The sequence below is a fragment of the Sphaeramia orbicularis genome, chromosome 6 (genome assembly GCF_902148855.1).
Source record: "Sphaeramia orbicularis chromosome 6, fSphaOr1.1, whole genome shotgun sequence".
Lineage (NCBI taxonomy): Eukaryota > Metazoa > Chordata > Actinopteri > Kurtiformes > Apogonidae > Sphaeramia > Sphaeramia orbicularis.
The window spans coordinates 38,455,591-38,475,503 of NC_043962.1; the positions used below are offsets into that span (position 1 = coordinate 38,455,591).

General features: G+C 36.0%; 1 protein-coding gene across 1 annotated transcript in view; it reads right to left on the reverse strand.

Moving 5' to 3' along the window:
• itga11b (integrin, alpha 11b) overlaps positions 1 to 19,913 on the reverse strand; it is a 91,062-nt gene that overhangs the window by 25,286 nt on the left and 45,863 nt on the right. Inside the window, exons 10-16 of the mRNA XM_030136710.1 lie at positions 16,929 to 16,999; positions 8,005 to 8,149; positions 7,720 to 7,868; positions 6,077 to 6,220; positions 5,677 to 5,880; positions 5,466 to 5,596; positions 4,116 to 4,288 (exon numbers count right to left, since the gene is read on the reverse strand). Coding sequence (XP_029992570.1) covers positions 4,116 to 4,288; positions 5,466 to 5,596; positions 5,677 to 5,880; positions 6,077 to 6,220; positions 7,720 to 7,868; positions 8,005 to 8,149; positions 16,929 to 16,999 — 1,017 coding nt within the window. The remainder of the gene's footprint in view (positions 1 to 4,115; positions 4,289 to 5,465; positions 5,597 to 5,676; positions 5,881 to 6,076; positions 6,221 to 7,719; positions 7,869 to 8,004; positions 8,150 to 16,928; positions 17,000 to 19,913) is intronic.

The window sequence follows — 19,913 nt, forward strand, 5'->3', positions numbered from 1 at the left end:
GTGTGTGATCAATTAGTTCAGAGGTGTCAAACTTATTTTAATTCAGGGGCCACATTCAGCCCAGTATGATTTGAGCTGGGCTGGACCAGTAAAATAACAACAGTGAAAAATGTACGATTACTTTGTGAAAATGTTTACATCTACAAAGTTTCCTTAAAAATGTGAATAACATGAACAGCCCAAGGTTATTGTCGTTAACGAAAACTAATGAAATGACGAAAACTAGAACTGAAAAAACATTTTCTTTAACGGAAATAAATAAAAACTATAATTAAAAGAAAAAAAACATAACTAACTGAAACTGTATTGTGTGCTTACAAAATAACTAAAATGTATAAAAATTATGGATAAAATTCTCTTTGTTTTCGTCTTTGTAAATGTCGGACTGATACGAAAGTGATTTATTTCGCTCTAGCAATTTTAGCTAGCGGCACCATACGGCACTTCAGGGTCCGTCACTTCTCATCACTTGTCGTTTAGTCGTCTTCTCGTCCCCATTCTACCTGGAAACATGGAGACTAAAGTTGGAAGAAAGCAGCAGAGTCCTGTACAGGATTTATTTGAATACGACAAACTAATAAAAACTAGCAAACCTGCTCTAAAAACGAATGAAAACTAACTGAATTAGACAAAAAAAAATGTCAAAACCAAATAAAACTAAACTATGATGAAAAATCTAAAACTATTATCACCTTGGAACAGCCTCAAATGTCTCCAGACAAATAACTGCAATTTTCATGTTTATGATTTACACATGTATTACAACTTACAGATCACAGTGGATCTAAAAATACATAAAACATTTACTAACAGGCAGAATATTGTCAAAATTAAACTTACTTCTCTTTAGACATTTCAGATTATTCACATTTTGTTCATGTTATTTTATATATATATATATATATATATATATATATATATATATATATATATATATATATATATATATATATATATATATATATATATATGATAGTTTATAAATGTAAGCATTTTCATGGAGATTGACTTTTTCTGCACTAAAATAAAAAGAACAATTTGTGGTTGTCATTATTTATAGATTACAATAATATTTTTACTGATCTGACCTTTTTTGAGATCAGTTTGGTCTGTATGTGGCCCCTGAACTAAACTGCTTGTTAATATCTTCAGTGTAATTTTTGCATTTCAAAATTCATCCCACGGGCCAGATTGGACCCTCTGGCGGCCTGTTTTGGCCCACGACCTGTATGTTTGACCCCTGTGAATTAGTTGATCCACAGAAAAGAAACCAGCAACATTTTTTTTTAACTTTTGTTTGTGTGATACCTTTCAGAATCATTTAGTTTTTAGTTGTTTCCTTGTTGTTTGGTCTTTTTTATTTTCTATTTTTATTAAAGGACTCTGTAATACTCTTCAGAAAAAGTGCCATATAAATAACATTTATTATTGTTGTTGTTGTTATATACACAACCTGGCCAAAATACTTCCCACCTGGATTTAACTCAGAAAATAATTAAGATCCTTGTATTGGATAAATTAAGCAGTGATTCATATGTTTCAACTGGAAACAAGAAAGAAAGATATATACCCTATGGTCATGGAAAAGGTGAACTTGGTCTCAGACATGTCATTATTGGTCTGTATTAAGCAAAGATAACAACTGAGCAGATGGAACTATTATATTTAGATTAAAAACTGTCCAAAGCATTGTTAAAATATGAAATGATAGTGGTGAGACATTATCTTCAAGAAGAAAGGTGGTCAGAAAAAAAACTTGTAACAGATTGTGTTAGAAGAGCACTTAAATAAGTGACTGAGGTATAAAAAAGGCTTTTGTTTGATGTAGAGAATAAAGACTGGACTATGTTTCAATGGTAAAAGGTCATGTGGTCTGATGAGTCCAGAATGACCCTGTTCCAGAGTGATGGGTGCATCAGGGTGACAAGAGAGGTGGATGAAGGGATTACCCATCATGCTTAGTGCCTACAGTTAAAGCCTATGGGGGCAGTGTTATGATCTGGGGTTGATTCAGTTGGTCAGGTCCAGGTTTAGTTTATGTTTCTATAAAATAAGCTCGTCTGAATCTGAAAAAACTGAATGACCAGGTCTGAACATCAGTGGAGTTTTTCTTTGCTGATGACACAGACACATTCCAAAATGACAACACTAGGATTGATCAGGCTTGTGACATTATGAAAGAGTGTTTCAGGAGCATCAAACATCATATTCGCACATGGATCTGCTGCAATAGAATCCAGACCTGAACCCCATTGAGAATCTATGGGATCTGCTGAAGAAGACTTTACACAGCGATCCAACTCTCTCATCTCTCTTACAAGATCTGAGCCAAAAATAAATGCAACTATGGGCTGAACTAAACATTGTGACATTGCATAAACTTACTGAAATCAAGCCATAGCAAATCTGCGCTGTAATCAAAACCAATGAAATATTAGAACATAGGACGTGCTCTGCTCGTGTGCAAATGCTTTGATCAGAGACACATCAAGGGGAGAAGGAAAAGGAGGAAGTGGAGGACAGAGGAAGTCCAGGCACACCGTGACTGGCCAAGTGAAATCAGGTTCAGTATGATCTCATCAACAAACACTATAGAACAAGCAAACACACACTCAACGCATACAGGAGATCAGTAGGTTCTCATGAACTGCTGCACCAATTAGGATTCTTCATTGGATTCATGTATCTGAGCACAAATCTGAGCTCAGTGTTGGGGAAGAGACTTTGCAAATGTAGCTTGTAAAAGTTAGTTCAGCATGGCAGTAGTTCAAACAAACTACATTTCTACCCCTGAAGAAATGTAGTTTGTAAAACTACAGCCAGAAAAAAGTAGTTTTAGCAACTACTTTTTAGTTTCAGTGTTAAATTGAGAATGTACATGTGGTGTATATGAAATAAAATACGGCCATGGATGGGGCGGCATGTCACTACTGGGGGTGGCGCTGGTGGGAGGGTTGTCCATGATGGTGACCACACGACATTAGTAATGGTCACACATCTGCGAAGCATTGGAGTGGTGCCAGGACAACCCAATCAGAGGCAGCGTTTTCTATGATGTCATGACATGATCATGACTTCAAAATAATTCAGGATGAAAGAAAAAAGGACTATCTTGGGTTCAATGGTGAAATACAATTTAAATTAGAAAAAATAAATGTAAAAAAACCCTTAATTTTATGTTGTTGCCCAAAATTGTAGTTTGCAAATTGAGCAGTTAAACTACAAAAAATTACCCAAAAAGTACTTGAACTACTTGACGCAGCACAAAATATGAATTTAATTTAACTACCAGCAAGTTACAGCAAAATGTAGTTTGACTGTGAAGTTCCACTACATGTAGTTTAAGTCTCCCCAACACTGTCTGAGCTCAGATCTGAGCTGTCTGGGCTGACATTCAACTACATGAACTAATCCACTGTACATTTGCGTAATGTTTTCCCATCAAGTTCCACTGTTTACCAGGATACAGGTCAATACCCATGTTGATACTCAAAAGGAAAAGAGGGAACAATGTAATGACAAAAGAGCAATGTGACCGTAAAATAGCATCCAAGCCCAACAGCCAGAAACATGTAATAGGAAAAGAACACAGTGTGATTTGACTTTAAATGAAAAGTTAGGCCTCAAGCCCATAGAATCAGGGAAAGAATTTGACTTTGATTGTAATAGTTTAAGTGTAGTAGTGAGGTTATAGTAGTAAAAGTCATGTAATATAGCAGTAATGCATGTGTTCTTAGTCACAAAAATGTGCCTATAAACATTCAGGCAAATTTGAAGAATTAGAAATAGTTAAATTATTAAAAAATAATGTGGAAAAAACAGTATCTCTTATCCAAAATGTTCACATTTAAACTGTTTGATGCCATCACACCATGGAAAATGGATGTAGTACAACTGGATCTAGCAGCTTCAGATCCAGAGGTCAATGACTGATGAGAAAACCAGCCTCATTCCTCTAAATCTGCAACAAAATGACTCTTTGTCTTCCATTTATACAAGTTAACCAAATGCCTAATGTAATATCTACAACATAATCATTTTATTTTATTTAGGTCAAGTCATGCTAGGTGACTTCAGTATCAAAGGGTCTGATCTGTGTCGTGCAGCCCACCTACCCATGTCTGTTCTGGTGTCGGTCCTGTTGTTTGTCCTGGAGTCCAGACTCAGACAGACTGTTACCGACATGCAGGTGACCTCCTTCCCTCCTCGACGACAGTCCTTGTTAAATATGTTGACCTTTTCAGGTTCAAAGGTCAGCTTGGTCTGAATCCGTACCACACCACGTGACCTGGAAGGAGCAGGGGATAATTAAGATACATTTGCAGAGTGAACAGAATCAGGGCCCCAAATGCACCTGAATTTTCCATTTTAAAGTGGTGAATACACAAAATAAAAGGAAAAACTGTACTTTCCAACAGGTTCACTGTGACGGTGATAATAACTCACTATGGAGTTCATTATATGATTTCAACAGCTGCAAATGGCTTCAAAACACTACAAATTAAATATCAGGGATAGCTGGTAGGTTTGTGCAGTAGTTTTTTTAAAATCTGCTTTTACTTATGCTTACTTTGAGACATTTTGCTTTGCTCAAGCTTAAAGAGCTGGTATTGTAGAGTGAAAACATTGTTACAAACTATGCATCAGGAATTGACTTGAGCCAAAACACCAAGTGAGTTTAGCTCATTTATGCCAGGATTTAAAACAAAAAAAAAAGACACAAAAACAAAAATGCAGACCTGAATAAATTTGAATCTAGTTTAGCTGAGGCTCAAACTTAACATGAAGAAAATCTTAAGTCAAATTTAACCCTTTATTGGGCAAGTCACTATTTTTGGTAATTTCTGTATACATTACAAGACAGTAACAGTCTATACATGTTCCTTTCATCTTAAATGTGTTATCCTTGTATTGTTTTTATTTGCTTCTTGGATTTTTTAAAAAATTATTTATTTATTTTTGCCACTTACGGATTAGGAATCAAATATGGTAACTTCATTGACCTTGATTTTCTACACAACGATAAAAAAAACTGGAAAAATTTCACAAAAGTAATAAAGTCTTGTTACGTCCTCCAATAACACACTATGGTTGAAATTTTGAATTTCATAGTATTTGTTGGTAGTTAGTTATCAAGTTTGTTGATGGTTTTGTGTAAACATGGTGGTATTGTAAAAGTTAACTAGTTTTTCTGACTTAAGCTTAAGCTACATTCATACACATTCTGACTGAGTCAACAGGACATCTACTTACAGATGTAGGTATATAAATGATAGGACTCAAAGTTTAAGATGATCGAAAAATATGATAGTAAACATAATAGGTTTGCATTTTATTTGAGTGGATATTTAGACAAATACTTTTAAAGATACTATAAACCGTTATGGAAAGAGTAATACAGTTTTATTAATACAAGTTTTAGGGTACATCATGGAAGTCAATGTGCCAAAGTGTCCATTTCTGACCAGATGATGACGGCAGCTCCCAGAGCTCCCACTGCGAGGTCAACCAGCCCGTCTGCATTGACATCCAAAACGCCATGAAGACTCTGACCGAAATACTGCAAACCTGCAGAAAAACCCGCCGCAGACACACGCTAGAAAAAAAGACAATGTTTTAATCAGCTTTTGCTTGATCTCCCTGCACAGAGTCCGTCTCAGTGGCAGAAAATGGTACCTGTCTGTACTGGCGCTGGACGGTTTTGTCCTGGCCATAAAACACGTAGACCGCCCCCTGGTGGTCGTCCTCTAGCGGTGCTCCTACGACTAACTCCCTGAACCTGTCTCCATTCATGTCAGGTATCTGGGCCATCGCTGAGCCCAGTCGAGAGTTCTGAGTACGGTTAGAAACTTCCAGCGCCCCCTGCAGGACAAAGGACGTCTGGAACAAAAACATACAGTTTAGCTTTAGCTTTAGCATATCCAATGGTAACGGAGTGTTTACGAGCTTGTTAAAGTGTCAAATACAGTTAAAAATAGGTCACATTCATTGAAACTGTGACAACGACTATACATGACAAGTATATTATATAAAATTTGTTTGGACAGTGTGGGAGTATGTTCTCTGTTTATTGTACCTGTGGTGTGACAGTGTAGATGTAGACCTTCCCTCTCTCCCAGCCTTGGCTGAGGTACATGGGAGCTGCCACCAGGAGAACATCTGTGTGTCCGTCATTGTCTACATCCATCGACAGCAACTCACTCCCAAAATAAGACCCAATCTGGGATTAAAAAAAAAAAAAAACATGTTTAAAAGTGTAAATTGTCATTTTTATTTCCTACAAATATGCTGTTAAGATGCAAAACCCTTTCATTAATACTGTAATATGGCATGTAAGATGACAGACTGGTTGAGAGATTTATGTAACACCTTGGAAAATCTTTCTTTTGTTTTTTGATGGAGTCACAGGTGCAGCATAGTGCACCACATGGCCTAGAACCTTTACACCACAGATGACAGTATAAAGATGATCCCATATCACCTTCACCTAAAATACTCCCTAAAATTATGTTCTTTTGGATGTTCAGAAAAAAATTTAGATCCAAATCCAGTGAAAGGTGTAGAAAATCAGGTTTGTATGGTTGTGACAGGACTGAGACTCTCTCTTCAGCCTTGTGTTGCTCTGGTGTTAGACCGTATACAACAGGGGTGTCAAACATACGGCCCACGGGCCAAACCCAGCCCGTTAAGAGGTCCAATCCAGCTGGCAGTTTAGGAGCCACACATAGTCCAAGTGTGATCTCATGTGAAAAAATAACAGCATAAAAACCTATGAGTAATGACAACTCCAAATTTTCCTCTTAAATTACATTATGAAAATATTTACAAACTATCCTAAAATGTTTACATCTACAAACTACCCTTTAAAAAATGTGAATAACATGAGCAGCCATGAACAACCTGAAATTTCTTAAACAATATTATGCCTGTTAGTAAATGTTTTGTGCTGTTGTAGATCCACTGTGATCTGTAAGTTGTAATGCACACACAGAGGAATAATATTGTTAAAATTTATCTTATTTTTCTTAAGAAATTTCAGGTTGTTTATGATTGCTGATGTTATTCACATTTTTAAAGGGTAGTTTGTGGATGTAAACATTTTCATAATGCAACTGTATTTCCTTTATTTTTCACTCTAAATCTGAGAAAAGTTTGGAGTTGACATTATTTATAGGTTATTATGCTATTATTTTACTGGTCCGACCCACTTGAAATTAAATGAGGCTGTATGTGCCCCCCCTGAACTTTAAAATGACTTTGACACCCCTGGTTTTTATAATTGTATTTATTTATTTAGTGTTTTTATTTTACAATAGGACGGCTAGTGCTACTTATTGTTAAGTATTTTTTATCGTTGCTGTGATTGTTATTGCTATTTCTTTGTTATTTATTTTTCAATATTGGGCGGAGACAGAGCCAGGGCACACTATGTTTCATTGCCATGGTACTTGTACCTGAACGCACATGACAAATAAACCTGAAACTTGAAACTTTATAGGATGGCTCTTCTTTCATGTTAATGCAGATGACGTCTCCATCCTTAAACCTCTGAACTCAGCCTGTATGCGACCATGCTTTAAATAACTGTCATGTCTGGTCCTGGTTTCTATGACAGTCTGTCACCAGGGGAAACAATCTGGATCATCATGAATGCAGCCATGTGTCCCACACATGTAAAGTGTGTGTGTTCCATATGTACAGTATGTGGGTGTGCTAGACCTGCTGTCCCAGTAACGCCTGCAGGATGGTCAGGTTTCCAGTGTTTTTCAGTGTGAACACAATGACTTTGCCAGTGTGGTTGAACCTCGGTGCTCCTGCCACGTAGAGCTGGGAGCCACGAGACGAAATAAGTGAGCCCACGGAGTAACCTGAGACGAGTAAATAACCAACACATAAACAGAGTGATCAGGTTAGGTTCACCCACAGTGCTTCATTATCATAGCACTAGACACACTGTAATAAAAGCAATGAAATCAGGAAAAATGAGATTTAACAAACGTCCACCTAGATAGGCTCCGTGGTTCTTCAGCTCTTCTGGAAACTCGTCTTTGTATGACGATTTTGGTGGAACGACTTTGCCATGTTTAGTCTCTTTTAGCACAGCGCCATTCCAGTCGTAAGCACCCACCGCCCCAAGAAGAATACCGTCCTGAAGGAACACAAAAAATGAGGTGAATGCTACTGTACAAATTGTTTGTATACTTCATAGATGATGAAATCCCATTTTCAACCCCCATCAAAACAGTTCTCATACTGTTCACTGCATATGCTATCAGGGATTTTTTTGTCCATTGTGCAGCTCAAGCAAAGAGTGTATGTAAAGATGGATGACAAATATGTTGGTTGTTACAGTGTGAATATCATAAACCCCAGTCATTCAGAGTTAAGGTTTAACTTTACACACCACAAACATGACAAATAAATGTTATGAAAGGGCACAAACTATTCACATCAGTGGAAATGTGAGTTTGCAACACTGCAATAGTTGGTAGCACTATCAGCTCAGAGCAAGAAGGTCCATGGTTTGATTCCAGCAGGGGCGCTGTAACACTTGTAGGCCCCATGAAAGGTAAACGCTGTGGACCCTTTCATAAACTTCAGTCTGTTGTCGATCTGTTGTAGCGTGAAAATGAAACTGAAAGTTAACACTCTTTCAACATCCGATTCCCAGCTTCTGTTCCTCTCTTATACAGCAGATCTTTCACAAAATTTTTGCAACTTCTACCCTGTATCTACTGGACCCCCTCCACTGCTCTATGGGCCCCCCCACAAATGCTGGGCCCCATGAATTTGTCATGTTTTCCCCCCCTTATCGGCACCCCAGGATTCCAGTGCAAGCCAGCATGGGCTTTTCTGTGTGGAGTTTGCATGTACTCCCTATGTATGTGTGGGTTCTCTCTGGGTAAAGACATGCATCTTAATAGGTTGGTTCAATCTACAGTCGCCTGTAGGTGTGAATGTGACTGACATCCAAGGTGTACTCCGCCTTCACTCACTGGTAGCAGGGATCCTCATGGGGATTAAAGGAGTGATATTTTGCTTTTTTAACCCTTTCATGCATAGTGGCCACTCCAGTGGACAGCTATTGTCCTGCTGTTGTCTTCTATATTTATGGGTTTGGTTGTTTTAGTTCCGTATCAGCCAACACAATGGACGCTTATGCATCATCCCAAACACTGCAATTCATACCATTACTGTAGCTTTGCTGCTCTTGATAAACCTGATCTGCAGTAACATGTTTTAGTGTAAATCAAATACTAGTTGTTATTAGACTGTAATTAACATTTTTCTTAAACACAAAGGCTTTGTTTTGCATATCATTTCCATAAAGTGGGTAATAACTAGTATTAGAGTATGTTAAAATATGAGAAAACATCAGATTAGCTGCATGAAAAATGTTTTCATTTCATAGTTTTCACACAGTATGTCACTTTCTGTTTTAAATGCATGTTTCTTTGCTTCAGAAATTAAACACATGGTGTCCAGCTGAGTGGACATTTTTGTAACTCCATAAAAAATAGGTTCATTAAAAAAATTACAATCACTTTTTTTTTTTCATGCCTAAAGAGGAATAAAAACACTCAGGAAAAAACAATCTTGACTAAGGTTCTCATAATTCATGCATCAAAGGGTTAAATGGAATTATGCATTGTCAAACATTTCCCTGTGGTCTACATAAACTGTAAATGCTCTGCTTGGGTCTGAATTCTTCATTAATTCAACTCCACAGGTCCATCTTCAACCCTATTTCTAAGTAATGACACCAGAAAGGTCGTTTTGAGCACTGGCCCTTTAAATGCACATGACTGCCATGCACCCCCACCAGGCTGTTGGCTGTGCTGCTCTGTCCCATTCAACCAACTGAACATTTTAGGTCATCGGCTCAAAGTTTGGACATATTTTCAGTATGGACTACAACCACTGCTGCTGACAAACAATTATGGCATACTCAGAGAAATATTTGTTGGAAGTCCTGACCTTATATGTGCAAATGTGATGTAACTACTTATAAAATGTAACAAATTAAGAAAGAATTGAAACGGGTTGTAGAAATCCACTCGATTTTTGCTAGAATGAATATAAAGATAGCTTTGCAGCACCTGGAGGGTTCAAATTTAAACTTTATGAACTATTAGGGTCCAAATACACAAATAAATGTACCAAAGACTAATAAAAGTGGGTTTAGCAAAATATGACTCCTTTAAAAGGTTCAGAAAATGGATGGATGGATAGTTATTCAATCACATATAGCAGCTGATTGACAGCTATAAAGATGACGCAGAGTGTTCACAGAAGCAACACAGCAGTTCTTGTAACCACAATATTTGGGATTCAGTTTAACATAGTGGCATGAAGCAACATTTATGTGCAGTTTATGAGCTCAACAAAAAAAAAAGCCAAATACTCAAGTCCAAGTCAGGTCATTAATGTTTAAGACTCATTTTAAGTTTATGTTGGTGTTTCTGTTGAAATCATATTCACACTCTGTCTTATTCTTTGTGGAAAGAATGACTAAACTGTAACACATGGTTGAGTTCAGGTCTCATCTGGTTGAGTCTGAATTATAAAGTGACTTGTCCGAGTTCAGCTGACAGGTCGTGGCTCTTAGAAAAGGAGGAAATAATTGTAATTTTGGAGCAAACTGAATAATTTTACAGATCCTGAACTCGGCCACGCCCTTCTGCAGCTTCAGCGTTGTCTGTACAGTTGAGCATTTGTATGACACGTGTGTGCAGTCGGTGAAACTCTCAGATGAACTCGGATGGTCGTAAAGTCCAGATACAAACGTTATTAAAGCACTGAGTCATAGTCTCTCCGGGCCAGTGAGTCAAGGACCACAGTGGATGACCCAATCCTTGGCGACGGCAGTGCCACAAAGCATCCCGTCTGCACATGGATCCACTCTGCATCTGCAGATCCACTGTGAAATGTCAAAACACTGCAGTAATCATGTAGGAGGGAAAAGCAGGACGCTTATCCTGCATGATCACAGAAGATACTGCTTGGTCTGTTTTCCACATCAGGCTCCGTGACCTGATTTCACTTTTTTACCTTTTACTTCTGAAACTGAAGAGCAGGAAACACTTAGCATATTTGTCTGTGCATGTGACGCGGTGCATGGATGCTGATAAATGTTGATCACGCTCTGTCTGTTCTCTCATGTGTTCAGGCACTGATGTGTTTAAATGTGTGTGAGAGAGTTCTGCTGGCAGCTTTACGTTCAGGAAAACCATCTGCTCTGTGTTACACATAGAAAGTTTCCACAACCATTTTCTTCACTTTGACGTTGGAATTCAACGGAGTACAATTTTCCCTGGATGAGAAACAACAGAAATATTTCTAAGAGCCTCTACAGATTGTACAAATTCACATAAAGAACAGAACCTTAAAATGATTAAGAACTGAATACTTCTCCTGTCAAGTCCCATTTAGACCAGCTTCTGTAACTAAATCTCTTTATCTATGTGAAAAAAAATAAAGATACATAGTTGATTCTATAGAGAGATTCAGGACGATGACAGGGGTGTTTTTTCTGAACTCTGGAAAAGTTTACTTTTTAGCACACAGGTGTCAAACATAGGGCCCATGGACCTAAACCGACCCGTGAAAGGGTCCAATCTGGCCCGTGGGATGAATTTGTGAAATGCAAAAATTACACTGAAGATATTCATAATGATATTAGTTCAGGAGACAAATTCTGCCCAATTCAAACTCAAGTGGCTCAGATCAGTAAAATACTATCATAAACAAAACATAAATAATGACAACTGCAAATTTTGTCTTTGTTTTAGTGTATAAAAGTAAAATTACAAAGTATCACAAAAAATGTGAACAATATTCTGCCTGTTACTAAGTGTTTTCTGTATTTGTAGATCCACTGTGATCTGTAAGTTTTAATGTACATGTGCAAATGATCAGCTGAGGCATAATATTGTTAAAATTGCAATTCTTTTTCTTAATACATTTTAGTTTGTTCATGGTTGTTAATGTTATTCTTATTTTTTAAAAGAATAGTTTGTAGATGTAAACATTTTCATCATTTAATTTTACTTTTTTTCACTCTAAAATGTAGAAGTTAGACATACAAAGTCTGGAGTTGACATTATTTATACATTATTATTTTACTGATCGGGCCCATTTCAGATCATATTGGGCTGAATGTGGTCCCTGAACTAAAATGATTGTTTTAGAAGTACTCCCACAAGACAGTGACTGTACAAACATATGATCTTACGGAGTACGATGCCTTTCTGTAGAAACAAACATTATACAAAGTAGTTAAAACTACGCCTTATATCAGTAAAATGCAGGATACACAATAATGCAGCAGCAAAATGAACCCACAAATATCATATATAATCGTAAAACACAGTAACTATTGACTTTTTATTCTTATACAAATACATTTTTCTGACAATACTTACTTTACGACCTTATAATGGATTCTTATCACAGTCTGGTATTGATATTTTTCCCATTACTATTAATTAACTAAACAATCTGAATGCGTGATCTTTCACCTGCCAACAGTTTATTTCCAACAACATGTGGTTTGTTAAAGTCCTTCCAAATGTTTGCTCTAATCTCTGCAGTCATATCTGGATTCAGGACACATTAACACATTCATTCTAACTCAACTGTGCTGGTGCCAATGGTGTTAATCATCTAACTGTCTAAACGCTGCTCTGTGTGAAGTTTGTTTAGTTGTTTGTGTTGCGCTGGAGCTGGATGTCTATTGACATCAGCTGATTTATATTCTACAGGAACAGGAGCTAGTGTTGCACAGTGTTGCAGAGGACAGGCAGAGAAGAACTCAAGAACTCAGCTTCAGTATATAAGTGTATAATCTATCACAAAACCTCTACGCAAAAATCATACATGTACAGACCTAAATCTTAACCTTTGAGTTTCAAGAAAGTTTCTGTTTTGAAAATTAAGCAAATCAAGTCAGGTCAGGTCAAGAAAAATAAGAAGAATCTTTAATCGTCAGTATATTGTACATGTGAACACACACTGAAACAGACTCTTTTAACCCATCACTAGATGAACATGCAGAAACACCACACACTGCAGTACTAGGAGCAGTGTGTGGCTTAAGTGCCTTGCTCAAGGGTACATCAGCTGAAAATTTCTCAGCAAACTTCTAATGATCTATCTCACATGAAGCATGGAGACATCAGTTAAAATTCTCCGGGGTAAATAATAAAAGTGAGAGCTTCTGAGCAGGATGAGTCATCAAATCTATCACAAGTCAAAGTCAAGTCCAATCTTTCATCAGTGTGAGGCATTGATCAGGGACCATCAGCAATACTTTTTAGTTTTTACACACAGTATATAATTTTTTTTTTTTTTTTTTATTCTTGGACACATATTTTTGCACACATATATTTTTAATGTGTGTATATATCTTGTTCTATTTCTTTTTTTTTTTTTTGGACAGTTTTTATTAGTTATTTATCATTTTGTCATACAGAACATAACAAATAGCAATCGGCAACAGATAATAGTCACAATCTAATAGTAATGATAATTTAGGTTACAGTTATGAAATAGCAATCAAGTTACCTAATTAATTTAATTTTTAGAGCAACAGTTTATAAAGCATTTCACAGGACTATGAGACAAACCACACATTAATTGTTTTTTAATAAACTAATCCATTTGCCCCATCTGATTATGTAAAGTTCATCTTGCAGCCTCAGCATGAATGTTAATCTCTTCATTTTGTGAATGTCATCAACAATTTTCAACCTGTCTTCCAGCAGCAGTGGATCAAGTTGAGGCCATTCTCAAGTGATTGTTTTTTTTGCTGCAGCACCAAAGATTTTTAGTAAGTATTTACCACTTATTGTCAAATCATCAGGAAGGTCTCCTAACAATAGTGACAAAGTGGGTTGTTGTAATTTAAACCCAAAATCTGTTCTATTTTTATTCCAACATCTTTCCAAAATGTTGTAATTTTCATACAGGACCAAAAAATGTGGGTGTGGTTTATACCCAGTATTGTATATTGTATTTAGTATGCCTGTGCAATGACTAAACAGATTTATCTTATCTTGATGCAGTTGTTGAACCGTACAATAGAGTTCATAGAATAGATTGTGTATTTTGCCTCATCTGTACATGTTAGTAAATGTTTTAATCCCTCATCTCTAAAAATTCCAGCAGTGCAGGGGCAGAGTCCTCAATATGTATCAGAGTAGCGACACTTCCACAGACTCCCGTTGTCAAAGAAATACGCGCCTTCTTCTGGGTCATGGAGGGGCCAATAGTTCCAAACATCGAGTGTAACGCCGTCAGAACACATTCATTTCTATTGCAGCTGATCTAGCAACTCCAGCGGTAAGTTAATAGGATATCGTTATCTTTCAAATTATCGAGTTACCGGACATTTATGTTGTAAATTCAATTTCCTTTAGTTGAGGTTAGGGTTTGTACAAATGTATATCTTAAACAACTGTTGCGTTCGATTGTCAGCTGTAGCCCTATAGTTCGCTAGCTGACTTGGACAGCTGTTGAGATTTAACCACTATAACCACAAATTATGGAGTTATTACGATAAGGTAATGTCAGTACAAATGTTGTTATGAGTGGGTTTTATTTTAGTTGTTTTGCTGAACCTGCTGGTGTTTGGTTCAGTGTGTCAGCTGAGGTCATGTGCTAATTAGGAGGAGAGCTGCTGTAGAGCTGAGCTCTGCCAATAAACGTTCATTAAAGTTATTATTCATGAGTTACAGGAAGCAAAACTTCTCTCACTTGGCGTTTGTAATATCTGACTCATCCTATTAGGATTCTGTTGAGTTTGAGTTTGCTAATGTTGAGTTTATAATGAGTTTAGCGTCCGTGCTAACGCTAACATGCTAAGTTAGCCACTATGCTAGCCGCTCGTTAATGTATTGTGTGTGTAATCAGAGCAGAGCTTGGCAGACACACAGTGTTCACAGCTAACCACTGTTTTCTGCTTGTACCTCAGTTTTATAACAGTAAAACTTAAAAATGGTAAATTGTCTATCTCAGGGGTGTCAAACATGCGGCCTGGGGGCCAAATGCAGCCCGCCAAAGGTTCCAATCCGGCTCCTGGGATGAATATACAAAGTGTATGAATTCCACACTTCTGAACTGACTTAAGCTAAAAAAAAAAAAAAAAAATAGCTTAAATTAAGGAAAAAATGTTGAATTAAGCAAAACAAATCTTAAATTTAGCAAAAAATCTTGAATTAAGCAAAAAAAAAAAAAAAATTGCTTGAATTAAGGAAAAACATCTTGAATTAAGCAAAAAAAACCTTAAATTAAGTAAAAAAAATCTTGAATTAAGCAAAAAAAAAAAAAAATCTTAAATTAAGTTTAAAAAAATCTTGAATTAAACCCAAAAAAATCTCAAATTTAGCAAAAAATCTTGAATTAAGCAAAAAAAAAAAAAAAATCTTCAATTAAGTAAAAAAATCTTCAATTAAGCAAAAAAAAAAAATCTTAAATTTGGCAAAAAATCTTGAATATAGCAAAAAATCTTGAATTAACAACTTCAAATTTTTGTCTTTGTTTTAGTGGGAAAAAAACCCATTAAATCATGAAAATATTTACATTTCCAAACTATCCTGTAACAATAAAACATGAATAACCTGAACAAATATGAACAACCTGAAATGTCTGTAGAAAATTCAGCCTAATTTGAACTCTTTTTCGCCTGTTCCTCAGTGTTCAGTGTCTTTGTAGTTCTGATCCATAATGCACATGGACAAATAAGAAGTGGAGGCAGAATATTGTTAAAATTGCACTTATTTTTCTTAAGAAATTTCGTTTTTTTTCAGGTTATTCACATCTTTTTTGTTTGGATACTTTATAAAAGTAAGTATTTTCATAATTTAATGGGGGTTTTTTGCACTAAAACAAAGACATAAATTTGGAGTTGTCATTATTTATAGGTTATTCTGTTATTATTTTACTGGGTTGGCCCACTGCAGATCAAATTTAGCTGAATGTGGCCCCTGAAGTAAAATGAGTTTGACACCCCTGGTCTATCTACTTAAGAGTACAGTACAGTTGCTGAATGAATGAACTTGTAAAGTTAGCACCTCTCACCTAAGTAGCCTACTGAAGCTAACACCAACCTTTCCCCAAAAAATTTTAAGTTTTCAAAGTAATAAATGCAGTCCTTTCAGTGGTCAACCCCCCTACTCAAAAGTGTAACACACAAAACAGTACATATGGTAGTGACACAAAGGTTGTGTGCGGTTTATTTTGACATTTACCATGCTAACTGCTGTTTCTCCCATTGAATAACATGGGAGCGTTTAGTTTGTTTGGACCTATTCAGGCTTACGAGAACCACGTGATCACCAGAGCGGTGACATCAAAGCATGTCATAACTCTCTTTACAGGGCTCTGTGCAGGGGTAGGAAACTGTTTTTAGTTTATTTTCGCTTTTTTGGCCAATGGTAGTAATATATTCAAATATGTGTTGCTTTGTTTTGTTCGATAATTAGCTTAACTATAGAGTGTTTGGTTTGTTGTGCTGGCTGTGTTCACCCTGATTCCATACTTTCAGTTTGTGAATAAATGAATTATCTCGGACTGTAAACCCATGTGGCCCTGGTTTTCTTTGGGATTGATAGAAGTCTCATTTATGACTCGACAGATTTCAGCAACTGTTTCTTTTTAAAATGATGAACCACAAACTTTCCCCAAATAGTAACAAAAGAAGTGGAAAATGAGTAAAGCAGTGACTGTAACAACAATGAAACTGGTTTAATCATTGCTGCGAAATACATACACAGGAACTTACTAATCCAAAATGAATAACTGAATCCAATTTTCTGGTGACCATCAGTGAGTGTTTGTTTTCAGATTGTGTGCGTCATTATGGTCTGCACTGAACGTCTGCAAATTTAGAGGTGTGGAACTAAAAACTGTATTATGGTATGACTCACTTTGACGATATGTGAGGAGAAACCAGCCTGAGCCATCTGCAGATTAAACCCTCGACCCTGACTGCTGGTTCCTGAAAAACAGAAAAATAATACACATATGAAAATATGGATTTTATCATATGAAAAATTAAACTGTGACATCAAAAAAAGTTATGGTGTCATATTAAATGACCTTCACATGTCAAGGTTTGCAGTAAAAGCTTTTATCACTTATCAAATAAATTGTCATAGCATGTGAAATAGTATTTTTACGTCTGATTTTCTAATATTCTCTTTTGCATAGATTCTATTGAAAGTGTTTTGTGCAAATTCCTCTTGACATACTGTAATCTCTTGGGAAAGCTGTTAAAACATATGTGGCTTCACTGTTTTAGGAACAAAAGTGGCTGTAAAAGAGGTTGAAGCCAAACTGGTAAACTGAACCAAAGATGTAAAGGTAGTGTTTAACCCTTTCATGCATGACATCCACATTTATGGACACGTAGTTTAACCCATAAAGACCCAGTGTTACTTTAGTGTCAGTCCCCAAATGGAATTTCCCCATATTTAACATTTCTTAAGTGATTTATCACCATTTACTGTAATATTATCTTCTGTATTTAGCATTTTTTTCAGTGACAATCAGGAATTTTGCTGTATTTATTTCACTGATGAAGTAAATGTTCATTAAAGCTCAGAGTAAAGTTGAGGGTTATTATATCAGAAACAGAAAAAACTGAAGAAAAAGTTACTTTTTGAGTAAAATATATCATGAACTGAACATAAACCCAGTGTGACCATCCACTGTCATTGATCAAACTCCATGGGTTTTACTGGTGAATCAATGTGGTAGAAGATGACGGTGTTTCCTTGGTAACTACGGAGCCTCTGAACATCCAAATGGGTAATATCTGATGACCATGAATAAATAAATAAATATTAAAAAAAATAAATAAATCAAAATGCATTTCAACTTTAGGCTAATTTTGAGTAATAAACTCAATCCAAAAAAATCTAGATACTTTTTTTCATAATTCATGCATGAAAGGGTTAATTTATGGTCTTACATGTTTGTCAAAAAAATAGAGGTGGAAAAGTATTTATAGTAGTAGAATACATAAAAGGCCTGACTCACTCTGCATGTTTCTTAAGTAAAAGTAAAGAAGTATTACAAGCAAAATGTAAAAAAAAAAAAAAAAAAAAAAAAAAAAAAAAAAAAAATCAGACGTAGACATACTCATTACACGGAATGGCTTCTTTCACAGTTCTATTGTAACTGTCTTATCACTATATAATACACTGTTGTCCATTAAGTTGGAATAAAATATTTGTGCGTCTTCTTATAAAATGATTGTAGTAATGTGATTCATTCTTGATAGATAAAAGGTGAAACTGGGACTCACTATGTAATTATTACACTTGGTCAAAGGTGATTATTGATGTGTAAAAACAAGAATAAAATGAGGAATGTGTCTGAAAACAAACTGATTCCAACTTTACGGGCAACAGTGTATATGTGAGTGAGTATTTTAATCCTGCACAGTTCATGTCTAATGTTTGGAAACACCCAGTCCTTTATTGTTATCGAGACACACAAACCAAGGTTATTATTAACGAAAACTAACGAAATAACGAAAAATAGAATTGAAAAACATTTCCATTAACTGAAATAAATAAAAACTATAATTAAAAGAAAAAACGATAACTGAAACTGTATTGTGTGCTTACAAAACTAAAACGTATAAAAATTATGGATAAAATTCCCTTTGTTGTCGTCTTTGTCAATGTCGGATTAATATGAAATCGATTTATTTTGCTTGAGCTATTTTAGCTGGTGGCACCATACAGCACTTCCCAGTCCGACACTTCAGTTCACTTGTGGTTTAGAGTTGTCTTCTCGTCCCCACTCTACCTGGAAACATGGTGACTAAAGTTGGGAGAAAGCAGCAGAGTCCTGTACGGGATTTATTTGAATATGACGGAGAAGAAGAGAAAAGATATCAAAAAACTAAAACGAGGCATTTAGAAAAAAATGAAAACTAATAAAAACTAGCAAACCTGCTCTAAAAACTAACTAAAACGAAGTGAATTAGAGAAAAAAAGTCAAAACTATATAAAACTAAACTATAATGAAAAATCCAAAACTATTATAACCTCGACACAAACATGTTCCTTTATTCAGCTATAGATCAGCTATGAATGTTAACCCTTTAACCCCTGAGACATTATTCCAGGTAAATGTGCGGCTGTGATTTAGCATCTATAGAAGTGTCATAAAAACTGCTGTGAGTATGTGTTTGTGTTCCTTTACTTCGGTGGTTTTATTTTACTGTGTGTTCTAGGGTCAAAACAAGGTGGAATAGCAGAAAAACACAAAGAGAAGAACTGAAGTTTGGCAGGTTTTTACTAAATAAGATACTCAGAAAGAACATCAATAAGAGATTTAGGATGTTGAACATGAATTGAAGCTGTGGTGCTGCATCTATGGAATGACCTCCCTCTGTCACTCTGGTCCATGGACTCTGCTGAGACTTTTAAACAACATCTATAGACACTCTTGTTCAAATAAAGCAGGCGTTTTCAATCCAACTGACCCAGGGCCGCTACAGACTGATTGCACATACTGTATTTATCGCATTTTAATTGTATTCTAACTGTATTTTAATTGCATTTTAAACTGTATTTTAATTGTTTTGCACTGTAAAGCACTTTGTGACTCCCTGTCTGTTAAAAGTGCTCTATAAATAAAATGTATTTACTTAACCCTTTCATGCGTATTGGTCACTCCAGTGGACAGTTATTCTCCAGCTGTCCTCTTGTTTATTCCTGGGTTTTGTTGTTTTAGTTCCATATCAGCCGACACAGCACCATCCCATAATGCACAGACATTCACATCATTACTGTAACTTTATGTTCTTGATAAACCTGATCTGCAGTGACATGTCTGAGTGGAAATAAATTGCTAATTGTTTTTAGAATGTAATTAGCAGTTTTCTTAAACATTTT